This window comes from Diabrotica virgifera, chromosome 7 (genome assembly GCF_917563875.1).
Source record: "Diabrotica virgifera virgifera chromosome 7, PGI_DIABVI_V3a".
Lineage (NCBI taxonomy): Eukaryota > Metazoa > Arthropoda > Insecta > Coleoptera > Chrysomelidae > Diabrotica > Diabrotica virgifera.
This window is the reverse complement of record NC_065449.1, coordinates 188,362,913-188,385,497: the sequence shown is the minus strand read 5'-3', so window position 1 is coordinate 188,385,497 and position 22,585 is coordinate 188,362,913. Positions and strand designations below refer to the sequence as shown.

At 34.1% G+C, this 22,585-nt stretch overlaps 1 protein-coding gene across 12 annotated transcripts in view; it reads left to right on the top strand.

Moving 5' to 3' along the window:
- The window catches only part of LOC114326009 (serine/threonine-protein kinase tousled-like 2), an 804,614-nt gene that overhangs the window by 538,987 nt on the left and 243,042 nt on the right, over positions 1-22,585 (top strand). For 7 of the 12 annotated variants that reach the window (XM_050655809.1, XM_050655808.1, XM_050655813.1 and 4 more), the window contains one exon: positions 4,903-4,959. The exons of the other annotated variants lie outside the window; for them this stretch is intronic. In XM_050655809.1, the coding sequence (XP_050511766.1) occupies positions 4,903-4,959 (57 nt within the window). The remainder of the gene's footprint in view (positions 1-4,902; positions 4,960-22,585) is intronic. 12 annotated transcript variants of the gene reach the window in all.

Sequence of the window (22,585 nt, the reverse complement as noted above, 5' to 3'; positions counted from 1 at the left end):
AGTTGCAGAACTTCAATGCCAACTGCCAGCTCCTGGCAAAGCATTGAAACTCCAAGATGCATCACGTTACCTATTCTATCTGGTAACAAAAGACACTGTCCATGACCAACCTACCTACCAAGATGTATGGGATGCATTAATTCAATTGAGAGAGCACGTGTTGGAGTCCGACGTGCAAAAGTTAGCCATGCCAAAGTTAGAATGCAGCCAATTAGACTGGAGAGTTATCCGAAATATGGTAGAAGAAATTTTCCAAGACACCGAGGTCCAGGTGTTAGTCTGTTGCAATCCGCATAGTTACTGGTGCGGAGAGAAGACCGTCCCCTGTCACTTTTATACAACTGGGAGTTGTAAAAGAGGGTCCAGTTGCAGATACCAGCATCCAGTTCCAGTCCCGACAAGGTTCCAGGAGGAACCATCTTTTGAGGAGGGGGCAATGTCACGGTCCCAGGCCGGCCCTGTCAACGCCAGAACTTTCTGGCGCCGAAGTGTCTGAAACCCTGTTCGTCGGCGAGACAGCTGTTTACGAACGTATCGGCATATCTAGAAGGTCACCTAATACACCTTTCTTTTGTTGCTTTGTAAATAATAGATATCTTTCGATTTTTTCTGGAAATCAGTAGATTAATTTTTATAACTATATAAAGAGACATTTTTGAAATTAGAGTTAGTTATAAATTTGTAGTCGTCGGTCGAGTAACATTTTTCGATGTTCGGACGCGAAATAAATGTAAATGGTACATATTAGACATTTAGATAAATTGTTGTTTTAGTGTAATCTTTAATAAAGCCGTGGTTATTTTGTAACGAATAAAAAATAATGTAGTATTTTAATGTTAAGTTTGTAAATTAGTGTTATTAAAGGATATAAATTCAGTGTTCTTTATTTCTTTAAGTGTAAGTTATTAAAAATAAATAAAGTCAATTAAATTAAACTTAGTGCCTAAAAACATAAACAATAAAATAGTAGAGTCAACCACGTAAAAAGACAATTACGCCACAATACCCCCAATCCTTTCAAGCATTTGTCTAATAGTAAATATTTGATCAACAATCGATCTTCCGGGCCTAAAATCACACTGGTAGTCAGCAACTATTTCTTCGGCGTATGGTAGTAATCTTTATAGTAATACACAACGAAAAATATTTAGTCATCAGTTTCAATTCACTGCAAACAACATTTCAGAAACCTGCTTCAAAAGCTTTCAAAAGCTATGTCAAAAACCTGTGTTCTGCGTTTTCATAACAAAGCTGAACATTCTTAATAGCGCAAAAATTTTTCATGGATTCACACAGATAATAGGCAATGTTTTTAACTTAGTTATTCAAGGCAGAGTGAGCAAAAGATTTAAGCGAATAATTACAAGATGATTCCCACAGCCTTAGCTCATTCCCCATATCTTCTACGATTTTTGAAAAAACTCACACTCGTGTGTCATGTAAAATTTGAAGTTTTCGGCATGTAATTGGAATTCGAAATTACAATAATTCATGCTTAATTACTAATCATTATTGTCGTACCGAAAAGCGGTTTCATGGCCATTTATTTATATATCTCTTATGCACTGATGCTGAAAAACAGAGTCGATTGCGTCCACGGGAAAACTTTTAGAGAACTATTCAGTAGCAAATATTTCATGGGAATTTTTTGTGGGGATATTTTGTCGAAAAAAATTTGTGGGAATTATTTATTTGTCCGGGATTTTTTGCGGGGGTTATTTGTCTGTGGATTTTGGTCCAGGGATAATTTGTGGGGATTTTTTGTCAGGGATTATTTGTATTTGCCCGAACCCCGCCCGAGCCAACCCCCCCTAGAGGAAAATTCTGGGTGCGCCACTGTTCTCAGTGTCTGTTGTTAATGAGACGTCATCTAATTTTGTTCCTTCTGGATATTCTGAGAGATCGTCTAAACACATCATCTCTGTAGTTTCGAGTTCGTTTTCTAATCTCTCTCGTCTTTTCCTGTTGTATAAACTAGGCATGTGTAAGCACTAATCTTCTTACATATTTCTTTTCTTTCTGTCTAGCAAGATGGTTTCTGGTTCAGCTCCTATTGAAAGGTATTTTGTTTTTTAATGTTCATTTTCAGATCCCAGTTATTTGTTTGTACTTTTACATTCACCTTTTGCATTTACTTTGAAGATTTAAGAAAGAGATTTCTGATAAGAGGTATAAATTTTAGTAGTTTCAATCAAGGAGTAAGATGAAATAAGAAGGGGTAAGCACCTATAACATCAGAAGAAAAAAATTTCGCCACTCGTTTAAGACAGAAAACAAGATAAAACTGATTAACGCAATGACATGAATGAAATGAATTGTATCACCCGAATGTTATTCTCAAGAGGTATGTAAGTCTCTTAGGCTGGGTGAAACACTATTGCTTGCTTGCTTGAGCATTGGAGTAAATAGTTCTGAATTTTCTATTAAGTTGGTAAAAAATCGACAGGGTTTTATGTATGTGTAGTGCTGTTGATTGATCGATGTGATTGATCATAAGGTATCATAAGATCATTAATACGTATAGGTTGGTGCTCTTTGTAAATGATCCAATGGATATGGCATGCGCTCGTCAACATGTAAACCGCCACCGCTTGGATCGCCGAGGGTGAGCGCCTAGCGGTACACCAACGTATCCACTATATGGAGCAGCTGCACGGAGCACAAAATGTAATGGATACGTACGTTTAGTTTATTACGCTATTGCTGACTTTATTATTCATATCACAACATAATATCGTCGGTGATGTGACAATACCTCCTATCTGCTTTTTCATGAATTTTGTTGGATTTCAAACTTTTTTTAGGGTCACCTCCTGTTCTCATATGATATTTTTTTACTTGTTTTGTAGTAAATTACAACTATTTATTTACTACAAAACAAGTCAAAACTTGTGAAAGCAGTGAAAAAAAAGCAAAACATGTGAAAACAGGAGGTGACCCTAAAAAAGTTTGAAATCTCTCTTAAAAAATTCATGAAAAAGCAGATAGGAGGTATTGTCACATCACTGACGATATATTTCGTTACTCCTCTCTCCCGAAAATAGTCAGACTATAGGAATATAATCGTAGAGTGACTGTATAAAGTATACAAGATATTTTAGTCTATTGAGTATTTGTATTGGTTTCTACAGATAGAACGACCTGTTTATACTCTCTTTCATATCTGTATAAACTAAGCTTTAGATTATATTCAAGAACTACCTGTTTATACTCTCTTTCATATCTGTATAAACTAAGCTTTAGATTATATTCATTTTATTGACAATCTGCCCTCTCTATAATAAATTAATTTTTTTGGCCTTGCAAGTGTTCCTAATTTATTTCACCATTAATTGTAGGTGCAGCTAAGAATGTCATATCATATTATTTCTTTCTACATACATATTTTAACATTGCATTACAAAACTGCGAAATTCTTAAACATTAGCGTCACAAATTAAAGAATTAAAACCAGTTTTGATCCCCTTCTACCTTTTTTTTTATCAGGATGGAAAGCAGTAATACAAGGGGTTTTGTGTGGGAAAGAAATACTATCTTGGTAAAACAGGGGTTATTCTTGTATAAGGGCGGAATAAAACAGATTTTTTTGTTAATAAAGTTGGTGTTGCTATTGACCCACTTCTTAGAAGTGAGATGGTGTTGACCCTAGTCTTTAGCATTTTTATTAGCTATACTCAAATTCTTACGAACATATACGACCATTTGTGACATATTGTATTGTTTACAATTACATACATTTACCCTATTCCACGAACATACACCTGTTTTGGATTACTTCGACAACGAATATTTTACTGTGCAAAATAAGAAGAACGAAAGTAAATTGCAAATTACATTGTTGTTTATTGGAATCATTATTAGCGCCATTTACTTTCGTACTTCTTATGTTGCACAGTACAATATTCGTTGTCGAAGTAATCCAAAACAGGCATATGTTCGTAGAATGGCCCATACATGAACTGAGAGAGTATTGTTTATTTATTATTTTTTCAAAGTAGTTTTATGGCTCCGTTTTAAAATGATTATAATTATAAGTAACTTTTTATTATCGGAATAAACTTGGAATACGTTTGGACTACCTTTGCATTTACTGAATAGGGCGAGCCAGGGACTAACTGGGATCACCTGGGATTTCGATCTGCAATAAATGTCGCCTCAAATAGAAAATAGACAGGTATTAACTTGAGACAATCTGGGACTACCGAGGACCCTATTTAGACGGAGAAAAAGTCAAATGTGCGAAGAAGTAAAAGATAAAAATATAAAGAATACAAAAAGGTATAAAAAATATCTTACCCTTTGGGGCACTGGTCTCGAAAACAGAGGTCCGATCTTCACTTACATCTTGCACAGCAGAAAATAAATTAAAACTGAAAATATTTGCCTTTTAAGAAGTATTTACATAGAAAGATACCATTACTTATCCTGGTTGAATGAAAATATACGGAACTTTGGAATGAGCTTTAACGGGATATTTTTCGGCAGACATAAAACTGTACCGACCTTTTTAAGGGATTATAAAAGGATATTATTACAGTAAGTACAGATGAAACTAACGGTAAGTTAATCAAAATAGATAAGTCTTAACAAAATGGTTTCGTGAGAAAATATTTACAGAAATTAAAGTGATGTACAGGGTGATTTCATATAATTTATTAAAATAAACAAAAATTGGACAAGATATATAACAATCGTCATTTTGACACGTTACAATAAGAGAAATCTACTAAATAAACTAGTACTACGAAAACAATGTAACAATATTAATGATATGTATCTTCATATATCTACCAGGTGCAGTCCTATTTGTCCTATTTAACTAATTCCTTATTTACATATTATACATAACACTCAATACAACTTTTGCTGTATATAATATTAATAATTTTTATTTTGTTTCAGGTGAGTGTCCCTAAAGAACCAAAAGAAACTAATGCCATAATTAATACAAATTCCGATGTAAGTAGTTTTGTTTTTTTCCTTTTATTTGTTCAGCTCACGTTTGGTTTCGTCATTTTCATTGTGTTGTTTATTTTCATTACTTCATGCTTATCATTTTCATTTTGGAAATAGTATACCATCTGGTCATTGCTTAGTGTCAGTGGAATAAGCCAAGAAAAAAAGGAGTTGGCTATATACATATAATCACGTGTCACGTAGACCGAAGGCGTAGATACTGCCTTAAGTAGGGTTACCATAATTTATTAAGGCCAAATCCGGACAGGGGTAGTCCAAGGGGTAGTAGACAATGTAAAATGTGAATTTGACTGTGTTACTACCTCTACATTGTACATATATGCGAAATGCATCTGGCACTTACTCATTACACTAGGTTTGTTCCAACCCGTCACAAAACCGTTCTTGAACCGTTACGAGTATGCGCAGTAACGAAAATGTCTTACTGCGCATAATTATTCGTTATTGAGCATGCGCGTAACGATTCAAGAACGGACAATGCGATATAAAATATGTTGCCTTTCATGCTTGGTATACGGTGAACGATGCCTTCGAGAAGACATGGAACGAACATAGTTGAAGGCAACGTAGAGGGCAGAAGATCCAGAGGAAGATCTCCATTACGATGATCGGACCAAATAAAGGACATGACTGGTTACTCATTTTTCGAAGCAAAACAACACGCACAGGAGAGAGAGGTAATTGGACAGAAATAGTCAAACAAATTACATGACGCCACTACATCCTTACGAAGGAGAAAATATAGAGGAGGATTCGGTTAACAATCTCTATCCACAGATTTTTCCATCACTTTTTATAAACAAAAGATGTGAGGCTAATAGGGGATTTTGGATGTATTATTACAGGGGTGGCCAAGCTCCTTGATAGCCAGAGCCACTTTTCACAAGTTAAAATTTTTCGCGAGCCGCAATTAAAGACGTATTCAAAAGTATGTAAATAAGGTATGTATGGGCCATTCCACGAACATACGCCTGCTTTGTATTACTTCGACAACGAATATTTTACTGTGCAACATAAGAAGTACGAAAGTAAATGGCGGTAATAATTATTCCAGTAAACAACAATGTAATTTGCAATTTACTTTCGTTCTTCTTATTTTGCACAGTAAAATATTCGTTGTCGAAGTAATCCAAAACAGGCGTATGTTCGTGGAATAGGGTATAGGTACAATGTTTTTTAACAGAACTTTTATTTATTGAAAACAAATAAAATTACGAAATATTAAAACTGAATTACATTTGTTTTCCTTATTCTTCTTCTCGTTGTCCTTATGCCCAATAAGAGAGTCGAACTTTGCTATCGCCTATCACCTATCCATCTTTTACCCATTTCTTCCACGCCTTCCGGTCTTCTTCCCATTTCCTTCACATATTGCGCTGTTTTCCGTCTCTTGGTTCCGATTTCCTGGATTTGTTTCATCCGCCCCTTTCTAGGTCTGCTCCTTCTTCTTTTCCCCTGTCTCTTGGCATCTGTCGTGTCACCTTTTTTACCAGTCTGTTCTCGTTCATTCTAATTAAATGTCCAAACCAATCCAGGTTTCTTTTTTCAATTTTTTTCTCTATTGGTCCCTGTCTTAGAATGTTTCTAATGTTTTCGTTCCTTTCCCTGTCCAACATTTGTTTTCCTTCTTTTGGCCATTCTTTAAAACCTGGTGAATAATTTGTGGTAGCACTTCTCAGTAATTCTTTCAGATGCTGGTTGGTTAATACTGATATGTGTTAGGATTTCACGAATTTTAAAATGGAATTAAATAGTCCCTAAAAGTACGTTGTTTCTAATATGGAAATAATTCGAAAAGCATCCTTTTTAAATTTACAGTATGTACTTCGATTTTGGTACAAATTTCCAAAATTCGATAATTCGGCGTCGACTTATAGTTATTTTCGAGCTTGATCTTCTTGCGTCTCTATTAATTTTAATTCTCCAGATGTTGTTTGGGTCAAATTGGTAATAAAAAATTCACCTTATGGACTATGTTTATTTCAAATAAATTAAAAAAAATGAAGAGACGATTTAAAATATTTTAAGTCTTGAAATAAATTTTGGACTTCGGTCAATATTCCTTCTGGCTTTTTTATTTACTCGTTAAGTTTTTCTAGTTTAATATTGTAACAAATTTTTTTAATATAAAATGACTAAATATACAAATTGGTCTGGAGTGGGTTGATTACTGACTTTTATGTCGCGCCACTCTTAATATTCTTTCGCGCAATTTTCGATTTGTCATATCACTCTTAGCTTGGATGGAAATGGAATTTGTTACAAAGTTGCATTTGGTCTTTCATATTTGTTGTCAGTAATTTAAAAGACATTCTGAAACACATATGGAACGATAATAATTTTTTTAAATAATATAACATAAAATTGAAAATTATCTCGGGTACATTTATCGAGAGCCACAAGTAATTCTTCAAAGAGCCGCATGTGGCTCGTGAGCCGCAGTTTGGCCACCCCTGTATTATTATATCATTTTTGGCTATTTCGAAAAATGAGGGTCTTCTCTTCCATCCCATTTGTCTTAGTTTGTAAGAGTAATACCTATTTGTATTTAACCATGCTTTGTAAATCCAGTTGTAACAAAAGTGAATTTAGAATGTTTCCTCATATTCCAGTATTTCTTTACTCATACTAATGCATTTCTGTTCAAACATATTGGAATTTAGACGTATTTTTTCTATGGTATGGGTGTTGTCTTTTGATATTTTAAATATAAAAATACGTTCTTTGTACAGTTCGGCCCAACCATATAATGTAATCAAACATGTATACACAATAAAGACAAAAATTATGTTTTTGATTATATATATTACATGACAAAGGATAAAAGCAAACAGCTTATTGGTTTAATGAACACACAAAGGTTGATTCAGTAAAATTCCGTTTATTCGGAATGGGTAATTTCCAAGAATACAAAGCAGATGTACCTGGGGCAGGTGCAAATAATATAAAAGAAAGTTCATGAAATGTGTTTATAGAAGTAAATAACTTTATTTGCAATGCACATACAGAGGATATCGACGATTACAACGTTTGGTGACGTTTTCATCGGTCGAAGTGAGAATAATGTTCTGTATCACTGAAAAATATGTATGATAAGTAGATAGTATATTGAGCTATTAAATTATAGGAAAAAATGCATTAGGTGTAATACAACATTAATTTCATAATGTTGTTCTGAAGCTATTTTCTTGTGGCATTTTTTATAATCAATTACTTTTAATGGGAAATAAGCCACAATTTTACCAAAAAAAAAAAATGATTTTATTAACGTTTCGAAGCCCAAATCGGGGGTTTCGTTGTCAAAATACAAAATACTACTAAAATAAACAAAAATGTTGTTGCTAAGTAAAAAAATTCTTGTAATAATTTATTTAATCTGACTTATTTATATTGGCAATTCAGACATATATTATACATTTTAAAGTAGAAGACTTTAAAATGATACCATAAAATATAAAATAAAATACCATACGAAACGGTAATAAAATCATTTTTTTGGTAAAATTGTGGCTTATTTCCCATTAAAAGTAATTGATTAATTTCATATTCGTATGCTTAAAGAAAAGCAGATAAATTTGGATAAGGTACTGGAGTTAGACGAGAAGATAACAGTTCATCAAAGTGAATAATATCGGTAAATTGCCTAATGATTACGCAGCGGAAACAAGAGCTGAAACGTCGCTTACAAAAAAGCTGATGAAAACTAAAGAATTAAAAGTATTAAGAACCATAACCATAAGAACCATATTATAACTATAATCCTCAGAGATAGAATAAGGAATGACGATACATTAAGAACAACTGGAGTACAGAATTTGATGAGAGATGAACACGAGCACGACGTCGCACATGGATTATGGATAGATCCGGTCGACATAATGTACATAAACCCAATACAAAAAGACCACAAGAACGACCCCGAAGAGATGGCATAACAGGTCGACATCAACATTGCAAGAGCTGGACATCAGCATCGTCAGAGCTGGGATGATAGAATAAAGAGGAATGTGCTAAAAGAAGAAGTGTAAACAATGGTTGAAATTCGGGTACAAGTTCCATGAATTAAGTCATAATTTCCTAGAAAGCTTAATAATTGAGATAGAGTAGTTTAGAGACGATACCTCGGAGAAGGTTGTAATAATACTGTCATACTCACCTCTACATAAGCGCAGACTGCGAAATCCTTATCTTTAAAGGGTGTGATACTAAAATAAGGCTACTGTATGAAATTAATGGTTTGAAAACACATAAATATGCAAACAAGCTTCAATTTATAATACAGCCAATAAGAAATACAAATATAGCAGATTGAATTCAAAACAATCTCCATGCTAGTCTCCAGGCAGTGTAGTATGGGTTAAGGCTAAAAGTAATAGAAAGTTTCTTAAATATATCAAATTACCAATTAAGATTTGACAAACTTTGACATTTAAACGGTGTCTGGAGCAGAATAGGTTTTAAATAAATGAATTCATTAATTTTCACAACGTCTCAAAGGAAAACGCTATAGCTTCAATTTTTCCGACATAAAAAATTTCCGTCACATTCTTAAATAATTCCTGAAGTTACAGCTCGCTTTTATTTGTTTGACCCCTTAGGTTTATGGACTCTAGACCTAGACTAATTAGTCAATACGTTACGCCTAAGTATTGAAAATGTAAGAGTGGTCACAAAAGATTGCAAAGCCGTCTTTCTCCACTAAAGTTCTGAACCATAAGTAACTGTCGGTCATATCACTGATGTGTAAAACCAACAGATTACCTTTGGCTTGAATCCCCAGGTTTTATCTACAACTCGTCTGCAGTTCCAGAAGAGTCGCGCTTAGCCCTATTGGTTATATTGTTAATATGAATATTCCAATTGAGTTTCGAATCCAAGGTTGCTCCTAGATATTTGACATCATTGGTTATTTCCTGTACCTCTCCAAATAATTTCAGCTCCCTCAATCCAGTAAGCTTCCTCTTATTTGTATAGGTTACCAATTTAGTTTTGGAAGGGTTCACGGAGAGGTTGTCTTCCAGACATCATATCATTTCTTTATGTAATGAAGGGCATATCGCATCAGATCCGCAACGAAGCTAGAAAATTGCCCCTATTTACTATTACAATTAGTTCAGAGAAATAAGGACAAACAAATTACCTGTTGGTGACACAACCCCCTCGAGGCCGAAAATAAATTTTTTAAGTAGTATGGACATCTATAATAATAACCTATATGTTTCCTGCAGCCGCTTTTGATGTTATACATAGTTATAAACAAATAAAGATCAAAAAACGGTAAATTTTCGCTTTTTTCGTCTATTACCAAAAAGTTAAGCATTTTAAACAAATCTTAGAGTAAGAAACTCATAAATCGTATAAAAAACTTCAATATGGGGTTCGCTGAATATGTCTATCCTGATTGGTTGATTCGAAAATTGCAAAATAAATAATAAATTTTGAGTTTTTATAAATATTCATAACTTACGTAAAAATTAACTTACAACCTTCTTATTACACGGAATAATGCTGAGACTTCTTTTGGTTAAATCATACCCTAAATTTCAAAGCAATTGGTCAAATAGTTTAAAAATTATTTAATTTGTTTTTCCCAAATTAATTTTTTTTGCAACACTGTAAGTCAGGAAATGATGAAGTTACCGTAATACGTCGGGTAGTTTATGAAAGAAAAAGATTTAGGTAATACACTATTAATTTAATTTAAAAGAAATGACAAAAAATAATTCTAAATATTGCAAAATTATTTTGCAAGAACATCTGAATTAAAAAAGGGGGGCTAACTCCGTCTCTAATTGTCCTAGGACAATTGTTTTTCTTTCTAAATGTGTAAATTAAGTCTTTCTAAATATGAAAGAATAATTTTTTACGGGTAACAGTTAAATATTCTAATTGTTTATAAATAAGCAAAAAATCGACATGTTTTTGCAAAATAATTTTACACTGTTTAAAATTACTTTTTGTCATTTTTTTAATTAAGTTAATAGTATAAATGTTCTTTTTGCATAAACTATCCGAAGTATTACTGTAACCTCATAATGGCAGCTAATCTGGAAAGCTCAACGTAGGTGGCGCTCGTGTAGTTGGAGGTCATGTCAACTTACGTCAATACTTAAAATCAATATATTTCCAAGTAAATATTGCATATTTGTTTCGCTGTGTGAATTAAACTTGAGAAAATAAAATCCCTCAATGTTGTGCTGTGCATTTGTGCTCATCGAGAACATCAGGACACAGGTTTCCCAAAGATATTCTGATGAGAAAAAAGTGGATTGTAGCAATAAGAAGGGATAAATATGTGCCGAGAATAAATGCACGTATCTGCAATAAACATTTTGTTGAAACAGATTAAGTATTGCCCCCAGATTCGACTGTAAAAAATAGAATACTTCACTATAAAATTCAGATCAAAATATTATTATAAGCGCACGGATTAAGATATGCAATTTTATATACATTCACACTGTTGCCACATCTACAACCGCTTTTTATGGAGTGAACATGTAAAAAAATTTATATTTGAAGTAATAATATAGAAAAATGTGAAATACTAATTTTAAATATTTCTTAAGTTCTCAATATTTTTTAGTGACTAAAACATAACCTGACCAAACCTAACCTAGCGTCATCGAAAATAATATAAAAATGTTAATAACTGAACATTTTAGTGACATATTATCTTTAAAATGACTAAAACATAACCTGAGCAAACCTAACCTAATCGAAAATAATATAAATAAGTTAATAACTGAAAATTAAAGTGACCTAGTACCATTCAAATATTCTTTAGTGACTAAAACATAACCTGATCATACCTAACCCTAATTTTTTCTAATTTCACCTTAAATTTAAGGTCGCCTTTCACGTAGACAAACACCCAAATAATTATACTTAATTAAATTAACACATTCTATATTTCCATAAGGAATTATAACTTTTTTTAAATAAGACAACATTGCAGAATCAACTGCGCTCACCCCATGCTTAAACCAAATTTACACCAAATGCGCAACTGTCATGGCAGCCATATTTTGAAAATATCACATTTTTAAATAAGACAAACATAAAAATTAATGCTGAGCGCACTTAATTGTGAATTTTAAATTGATAAAAAAAGTAAGGCAGATCGCACATATCATATTATACACCGTTGTCAGACTCGTGTGGGGAGTTAATCAATACCAAATAAATACCCTACAGTCTCCAAGATCCGTATATTTCGGCCATAATTTATTATTTATTAAATCGTAATCAAAAACACCATATACAAACTTCACGGATAGTCAAAACTTTGACCTCCAACTACACTAGCGCCGCCAGGCGGGAGCAACGGCGTACATAGGTGCCATTTTCTGACTTATAGTGTTGCAAAAAAAAATTAATTTGGGATAAACATATTTAATAACTTTTAAACTATTTGACCAATTGCTTTAAAATGTAATTTAAGCACAAGAAGTCTCAGCACTCAGCACTCTAACTTAATTTTTACATAAGTTATGAACGTTTATAAAATCTCAAAATTTACGACTTATTTTGCAATTTTCTAAGCAACAAATAAGGATACATATTCAGCGAACGCCATATTGAAGTTTTTTTATAAGATTTATGAGTTTCTTATTCTCAAATTTGTTTAGAATGCTTCACTTTTTAGTAATAGACGAAAAAAGCGAAAATTTACCGTTTTTTTATCTTCATTTGTTTATAACTATGTATATCATCAAAATCGGCTTCAGGAAACATATAGGTTATTATTATAGATGTCCATACTACTAAAAAAATTTGGTTTCGGCCTGGAGGGAGTTGTGTCACGAGAAAAATCTTATTTCTCTTGACTAAATATCGTCTAAGGAACTCTAAAACCAGATGCCTTGAGAGCTTAGCCCATGAATCAGGTCATCGACAGCTAAGAAGCATACAAGCAGAAGAAGAATAAACACTACGTCATTTTTAACTTGTGAACTTAAATTTCTTATAATTTAACATTTGCTTTAATTATTTCGGTCCATTACCCATTTTTGATTAGCCTTTTTTTATTTGATCATAATTTTAGTTCTTTGACCATTTTCATTAATTTTGATGTAAAATTTTTCACATGAGTGAACAACTGCGGCCGATTGGTTACAGTTGAAATATTTTTCTTTTAGTAGATAGTAGGTTGTTGTTAAGATACTTACAAACAAATGTTTATATTGAGTTAAATCTATTCATTTTACAGATTCGATTATAAAAGAATTGATTCTTTTATAGGGCTTCTGTAAAAGAAATTGTTATTTACACGATTGTTTGAAGACGAGACAAAGTGAATATATTCAATATAGGCTTTTTACGAATGCAGAAAAACAGCGGCAAACAGCTTTTGGGGCTCGATCTAACGATACTTACCTTACATAAACCATTTGTAGTCTACTCTAATCTAATTGAATTCAAAGGGCATTGTTGGATTAAAAGGCCGTAAGTGCCAATTTAACACCTTTTGCCTCATTTCAATGAGGTAGGTCCTTTGACATTTCAGGCGATAATTTTGTAAACCTTTCCATTGTCTCTAACTTATTTACTTACTCCATGGTTTTACAACCTCTATCCAATTCTCCACGCCCATAGCTTTCAGGTCTCCTATATTATCTCACCACCGCAGTCGAGGGCGTGCGTGTGATCTTCTTCCAGTTGGGACTTCCTCCTATACCATACCAGCCTTAATGTTCTTTGGTCAGAATGTCTTCTCTTCTGAGTGTCTTCACATATCTCTAACCGTGGCTTAATCATCCGACAGTACTGTCTACTACCACCAAGATCTTAACATAGTTCCTACGAGGCACAGAAATCTGTTTTTATATGGCTTTTATTTAGTCCAAAATGGTTTCGGGCTTAAGAAAGGTGACTTTGCTCCTTGTTTTTCCAATCTGAAAGCTTTCCGACTCGATTTTCGTTTGACTCGATCTCTGTATGACTCTGAATTCCACATAAATGTTGCTGTGGTGATTGATGAGCTTTAGAACCTTTGGATACTAGTAAATTATTCTCTACAGATATTTCTACTGAAGCACTCCTCCTCATTAATATCCACCTGAAATATACTTTGGACCATGTCCGCAGGGATAGAGGCTGAAATTTGGCCTCGTTATTACCATTTCAGCTCTTGTATGGTATACGAAGGGATCTTAAATCCATCATCATCCAACCATCCACCAGGCTTCGTGTCAAAGATGGCTGATGCAAAGAAGCTCAATATTAGACCTATAAGAGCTGCTTTGGAAAGTGCTAGATTCTGCAATTTAGAAAATTATACTTCCAGTGTGACATACCTAAATCAAGGTTTTTACATTACGAGTAGAAGACGCATTGGGGATTCCCCAAACCTTCTGATGTCTGCTGTGTGTGTCCTAATGGTCGTTCAATATCTTTAGTTTAGGTACAAGTATGTACTACACTGGTTTTCTTTATATCTAGAACTGCTTATTTTTCGTTGTACTAGGTAAAATCTCCTTCAGTAGTACGTTTTGTATCGTATCTCTCTTGTTTTACTGTTTGTTATGTATTTCTTACTATTTTTCATTTCCACATCATTTTTCTATTCTCTGCATAGTTAGTATTTTCGTTTATAAAAATTATTAAAAACAGGCTGTTCCGTGACTCTGGAGGTTAAACACCAAGTTAAGTAGCAAAAATATTATTTTTGTAGGCGTTTTCCCACAATTTATTATAAAAATAACTTTGATACACTTCTGTTCATTATCAAAACAAATATTTAAACAAAATTTCAGTATTTATCGGTTGCCCGACCCAATGACAGATATTTTATTTCGTGTATGAAAGATTCCAATCCATTGACGTAGATTATATATTAAGTTAAAACACTATTTTTAGACAGTGTGAAGGAAGCCATCATAAACATCATCTGAATTTTGTGGCACCACTGGAATAGGCTTCTCGATTCTTCCAGTGATGGAGAAAAGTATGTTCTGTTTTGTATAATTTGGGATTTAATTTGTATACATATCGAAATCACCACCTGTATTTAGAGTAGAGTAGATAAACCTACGAAATACCGATAAAACGAGGCGTTAGTCAGGGATGTGTTCCGTCGCCATTGCTATTTACCATGTATTCAGAAAATATTCACTCAGACTTCAGACCATTTAGTAGATGTAGCAAGTATACCTCTATAAACTTTATGCTGGAAACATTAAATTTTTTAGATGTTAATCAGCTTATTACTGAGTCATGTTTGGTGTTAATATTTAAAATTATTAACAAGCAAGCTCCTCAATAATTATGTCATTAAAAGATCACTTTTGGTAGGTCAGTATAATTTAAGATTTGATAATTATCATATTGAAAGGTTCAATACAAGTGCCATGGAAAAAACTCTTTTTGTTGAAGGACTAAGAATATTTAACAGTCTACCATCTAGCATAAAAGATTCACCAAATGTTAAAGTCTTCAAAAGTAGGTTAAAAAAATTGTATTTTAAGAATTAGTTGATTTTTCGTTTTTAAGTTATATTTATTTAAATATATGTAAATGTTTATTTGTAATGTAATAGATAAAAAGCTAAATAAATCCTATTATTATTAGATGGTAACCCACTACCTATTCAAACGAGATTCACAACAATTATATGTTATGTTTGGTCACAGAAAGGAGAAAACACAAAGTTAAGTTTACCCTTTAGCTAAGCTAAAGACTTTACATAGAACTTTACGTAAAATATTTTACATAGTTACAAAAACCAAGAGCGTAGTGATGTTTCGGAAGTATGAGAAGCCAACCAAACCGTGAGAAGAAAGCACCCAGATGTTACCAGCCATACATTGAAACGGTTCTTAATCAGTATTCTGGCTTGGAGCTTATATTATCTACGATGTTTTAGTGGACTTTCTTCTAGGACGTCGCAGTACTCATCAGGAACCAATGGAACTTTCTAGGGACGCCCAGTGAGTATGTGCTGTAGACAGTGGCAAGGAGTTTTTAGGGTCTCTCTAGCTCTGATGCTGGAGCTGTCTATCGTGGGTAAGACGTATCTTTCGCTGAGAGAACGAATTCTGTCCTCTATCATTGGAATATTAGCGAGTGAATGGACTAATATTGACGTATACCATGCCCGTTTCCTCAGGATTTTCCCTTCAGTGGTCAAGATGGAATGACTTTCCCGTTTGTTTAGTGACGCGTAGAGACACGCCTTGAATATCTGGCCTGATAAATGTTTTGTATGTGTGCAGGAGAATTTTAGTTGAAGTGTTTCCAAATTTTCCAGACTATTTCACTCATCTTAAAATTTTCACATAATCTAACCAATCACAAACCAAAGACAGCTTGTGTTATCGCGAAAATTCCACACCTGTAATTTTGAACCAATCAAAATACGTTATTTTGACAGATCACCATGGCAACGGAGGTATTTTATCGGAAATTTTTTGCTCGTGGGGTACCCAACAGCGAATTATAGTGGAAATTTTTTGACGTTTACAATAACAGAACATTTTTGACAGACTGGTTTTTATTTGTTTACATAATTTAGTTTTGATTCATTTTCTATCACTTGTAGTTACTCAAAACTTATGTAAAATTGAAGAATATACTATTTTCTATATTGAAATGGTATTCCCATGCAACTACAATGAGTAGAAATTACGAATTTGAAAGCCTAAATAATTGCTGACAAAGCTATGGCGCGCTATTAATCTGTTCATGCAGCTTTGGATTTTCAAATGCAAATTTTTTTTTGATCATGAATATTTTTAGAAAATTTCCCTCGTCTGCGACTCGGGAAATTTTCAAAATATTCATGATCTCAAAAAAATTTCCGGAAATAATTTGACCTCTAGTGGTATTACTAGTGAAAACACCACCAACTGTCTTTCAATTCTGATTGGTCTATCAGCTTCGTGTTTTCAACGACGTAACCATGGATACCGATCGCAAAGCAAAGTTTGACGTTTGCCAAAAAAATTATTGTAGCTGTATACGTCAAAATGAGTCGTTTCGGTGGTACTTCAAACGAAGTTATAAACCAAAACATTGAAGAAAATATACCGAGTAACACAAGAAAATCTAAATCTTATATATGGAGACAATTTATGATGTTCTGTGTGGATCGCAACTACAAATTAGATGCAGAAAATAACAACGAAAGACTAGCATTCATTCTAAAAGACTGGGCCTTCAACATGCGAAAAATTGATGGTAGTGATTACAAGGAGAGTGTTATTAAAACCATATGGAACACTACTGCAAAATTGGTACAAGAAAAATATTTCTGTGAGTATCAGAGACATATTGATCCCTTCAAAGATATAACCTTCAAGGAAGCGAGAACGGCTCGTGATAGTAAGAGAAAATTGTTGCAAACTGTACCCGATAAAAGGAAAATGAGTTCTATCGCTATGACTTCGGATGAATATAAAAATATGTGCTTACATTGGGACGAAGACACGCCAGAGGGACTCCAAAAGAAGTTTTTTCATATAGCTGCCGTAGCCGTAGAATTAGCTTGGAGAGGTAACGAAGCAAGTTTTTCCATGTTACATTTTTTCAAGGAAGATACTAACAACAAAGGCTGTTTAACAAACAGAATTGCATATAACCCGATATTCTCCAAAACCCGCCAAGGTGGTGATAAAAACTGTGCAGATAATAAATGGCTTACTCAAAAATTGAAGAATCCTGAAATGTGTCCTGTGAGATTATACCGGAAACTTATATCGAAAAGGGAAACTATTACCAATGATAGACTTTTTCTGACTGTGAAATGGCAAGTGGAATAAATATAATAATAGTAATTGGTACAAGAATTGTCCTATTGGTATTAATACAATATCCAAATGGACAAAAATGTCTGCAGAAAAGATAGGATTAGACACTAAAAAAGTGAAAATAACGAATCACTCTAATCGTGCCACTGCAGTTAGTCAGTTACTACAATCTGGCGTTAGTGAACAACAAGCTATGAAAATTACTGGACATGGAAGTTCGAACTCGATGAAACCGTATTTACATCTTAGTGCCGAACATCATCAGAACATAGTGAATACTTTTAGGAATACTCCAAGTACATCAAGTAATAATAGCAACAATACATTGTATCCACCTAATAACGGTCATACTATTCAAAATTTTTACAATTGCACCGTTTATAATAATTATAGTCGAGAATAATGTATTTTTTTCGTGTACAAATTATTTATTGTTATAGGTAAAAAATAATTATAACAAATTATTTATAGTTATAATAAATATTTCATGATTATGACTAATTGTGAATTATTCAAAAAATGGGTAGATTTGGGTTACCTAGATCAAATGTATTATTATTAAATTCCTTCCTCTCATTCTACTGAATTTTTGACCTATCACTTTGTTCGTGAAATACTCTAATAAAATACCACTCGTGATTTAATTTATCTTATAAGTCTGTCTTTTATTTCTAAACTCAACTGAGTTGCTTAAAGAAAACACCACTCGTCCTACGGACTCGTGGTGTTTTCAAGCAACTCAGTTTCGTTTAGAAGTAAATCGACAGACTTATCGCGAAAATTGAATCACTAGTGGTATTACTATTGATAATACGCCCAGGAGATTTGTTCTTTTTCTTACTCTGTCTGTAATGTTTTGATGTCGATATTCCAGTATGTCCAAATATGACATCGAGGATCTGAATTCGAGTCTCTCTCTAAGGAGTACCATCTGATCCGTTGCATCTTCATATCGTAATTATAAACACTACCAGATCCAGTATTTCTTGTATTGAGCCTGTCATGGTTGTCTATATACGCATGGAATTACGTAAAAGTTTGATCTCCAAAATAAAATTTATCATAATCAAGATGATAATTAAAACAATGGAAATGATTAAAAATTAGAAATGTTTTTTAGTTCCTCTGTCGATAAGATTAAAATATGTATATTTAACATTAGATAAAATTAAAATATTTGTTAAAAGATATATTATCGCAGAAATAGAATAAAGCATCGGCAGTCTTATCTCGGTTTTTATACACATATTAAAATACTTCTTTATCACGAGTCATGCACGTTCTACTATGTGATTGGGTAAGTAGATTGTGTTTATTCAGTGGTTTATTATTTATTGCTCATGAGGAAAATACCACAACGTTGTTTGTCACAACTAAGCTACACAGTAGTTGGTATGTATCTAGAAAAAGTTAAAGGATTGTATGTATTGACTTTAAGCGAGCACCACACTCTCGCGAAGTTACTTCAGGAAAGTTGACCGAAGTCCGAAGTACCCGTCACTACACACTCGTTCTACTTCGCGAGGAACACATTCACGCCGGGCGATAAGGACTTCGGTTCCTTTGACTTGGTCGCAAAAACCGCCACAGAATGGAAGTAGGCCGAGGCGCAGCGAAGTCGCATGAACAACCTGTCTACACTCTCGTACTCGCTGAACTTCGATCGACTTCGCGAGCAGTTTAGTGGACGTTTAAAACATGACCTTTGTTAAAGATCCTATGAAATTTAAAATTATACAATGATACAATTATTAAAAATATAATGTTTTAATATCTGGTTGCCAACACTTTAACATCTATAACAATCCTGATCTTCCCTAACGCGTTATTGAGGTTTCACATATGAAGAAACAGACAATTGAAGACAACATTAAACGATGTAAAATATTACTGAGACTCTTGAGTATCTTATTGGAAGAAGAACCGAACTAAAAACAGATCTGAAATCATGTGAAGATTGGAATTTGGGATAATATTCAAAAATTGGAAGCAGATGAAACATATCTCATAGGAAATCATGGTCAAAGAATTAGTAATTAACGTAGCTTTAGATCTACTAGAGATAATCTAGGACACAGAAACGCAACGCTTGGTCAGTCTCTCTATTTGAAATTTGTCAAACTAACAGCATACTATGGCTCTAGTGTATAATTCAGATGTTTTCCAGAACAGGCAGTACTCATTTGGATACTTAAGAATTGCAAAATATCTCAAAGAGCAAAGTGTTCAATCAGTGCATCCTTCTTATTATATATAATGACATATGGACATATGGATGTCAAACCTAGACTCTTACTAAGGCAAATATGAACAAACTTGCCACAACAATTAGGACAATGCTAGGTATACGACTCGGGTAGAAAGTGGAACGACTGGGTAAGGTCAAAACCAAATTTCAACCAACGTTGAAACGCCACAATACAATATTGGAGACCATACACAGGTAGACGATCAAGAGGAGGACCACAGAGGTCTATGTCCAAAGGAATATGAGCATACCTAAATTAAAATAAAAATATGTACCATTTTTATTCGGTTGCAATGCGAAGGCAAACCAATCTTACTTTTTAATTAGAATACGGAGTGCAGTCCAGTTCCTTTAACCGCGATTTTCTGCTCTTATTGGAGCTTCATCAGAAGGAACGTAGGCACTGTTCTCCATACTCCAACTAAATTGCATCGAGAGGTTTTCCCACACATCGCAACCAAAGTGATGATAATAGGTGGCAAGCGCCATCTGGCAATTGAAAGACGAAGCAAGTTTTCAATCCTAATAGTAAATTAATAATATTGAAAAATATTAAAAATCACTAAAAGATTTTTAAATTGAAAACTTATTGGTACATTTTCATGGTAACACCTCCAAGACTTCTATAATTTGCAAGTCATATGGATGCTGCAGTGAAGACGAAAGGGAAGGAATTCTACACCTTGCAATTCACATCCCCCGTCTGCAGCCGGCAAAGTTCCAACTGAAAAATGCACCTGGTTACTCTACGGAGTAATACGAAAAATAAAATAAAAATGTGTACCATTTTTATTCGGTTGCAATGCGAAGGCAAACCAATCTTACTTTTTAATTAGAATACGGAGTGCAGTCCAGTTCCTTTAACCGCGATTTTCTGCTCTTATTGGAGCTTCATCAGAAGGAACGTAGGCACCTCTCGACGCAATTTAGTTGTAGTTGGAGTATGGATAACAGTGCCTACGTTCCTTCTGATGAGGCTCCAATAAGAGCAGAAAATCGCGGTTAAAGAAACTGGACTGCACTCCGTATTCTAATTAAAAAGTAAGATTGGTTTGGCTTCGCATTGCAACCGAATAAAAATGTTACACATTTTTATTTTATTTTTCGTATTACTCCGTAGAGTAACCAGGTGCATTTTTCAGTTGGAACTTTGCCGGCTGCAGACGGGGGATGTGAATTGCAAGGTGTAGAATTCCTTCCCTTTCGTCTTCACTGCAGCATCCATATGACTTGCAAATTATAGAAGTCTTGGAGGTGTTACCATGAAAATGTACCAATAAGTTTTCAATTTAAAAGTCTTTTAGTGATTTTTAATATTTTTCAATATTATTAATTTACTATTAGGATTGAAAACTTGCTTCGTCATACCTAAATTAATTCGGCCAAATAGCCAGAAGAACGGGCACTATGGAACTATTGGTACTAGAAGCTCAGATTTGGAGGCGGAGAAAGGTAGAAACTCGAACACCAAGAGGAATATGTCCAATATGACAAGCAGACTAAAGGAAGACTAGCGGGAAAATCCATACATGAAGCCGTCCATCTGGTACAGGATCATAGCCAATGGAGACAGCAACCTCACAATATTTAGAGTGTACCACGCCGTCGCAAAGGCTTAAAGAATGAGGGGAAGAGGAATGGGATAATATGTAGTTCTTATATAATTTTGCTGTTACATCAGTTAAAGCAGAATGCAAGAATGCAGGGAAGAAGACCTGTTGGAAGACCTAAAAAGAGATGGGAAGACGAAGTCGATGAGGATGCCAGGAACTTTCTGGGAACGCGTTCATGGAAAAGAACAGCGGTAAATCGAAATGATTGGAGAAGCTTATTGAAGGAGGCCAAGGCTCGATTTGGGCTGTAGTGCCATTGGATGGATGGATCAGTTAAATTAACACGTTAACGCGTGTTAGCTTATGTTAAGATGGGCAGCTCACATTCAACAGGAACCAGATAACCGGTGGTCAAAACTAGAATGATAGTCTAACCCAGAAACCCAGAAAGAAGAATATTACCAGGACGACCACTCACCAATTGGATATACAACACCGTTAAAGATCTTAATATCATGAGCTTAGAGATGGACAAAGACCTTATGATGGATTGGAGGGAAGAGAGGCAGATAGCTAAGACACACAATGGATTGTAGAGCTACAGAGGAAGTAGTGCTGCTTAAAATTCAGACAACAAAAACTAATAAGAACAATAACGGAACAAAACAAAATTAACTGTATTGAATGTAGGACATTATTCAGGGCCGGCGATAACGGGCCTGCAAGGGATGCACTGCAGGCGGGCGCCCCTGTTTGGGGGGCGCCAAAATGACCTTTTTCTGTCGGTGCTATACAAAATACTAATTTAAAAGACACCGAAGGGCGCCTATGCTTCTTTTGCAGGCGGGCGCCTTATACCTTAGCGCCGTATTATAATGAATTATGGTAAAATCGACGATATAATGGGAAAACAAAAAAGTATATCGAAGGGCCATGTAGAAGAAAGATACAATCCATTTTAGAATAGAAAACTGGGGGAAACTCATGAGAGAAAAATAGAGAATTTAATATATCATCCGAAAACATCAATCTTTGTGAGCATAAAATGATTATACGCC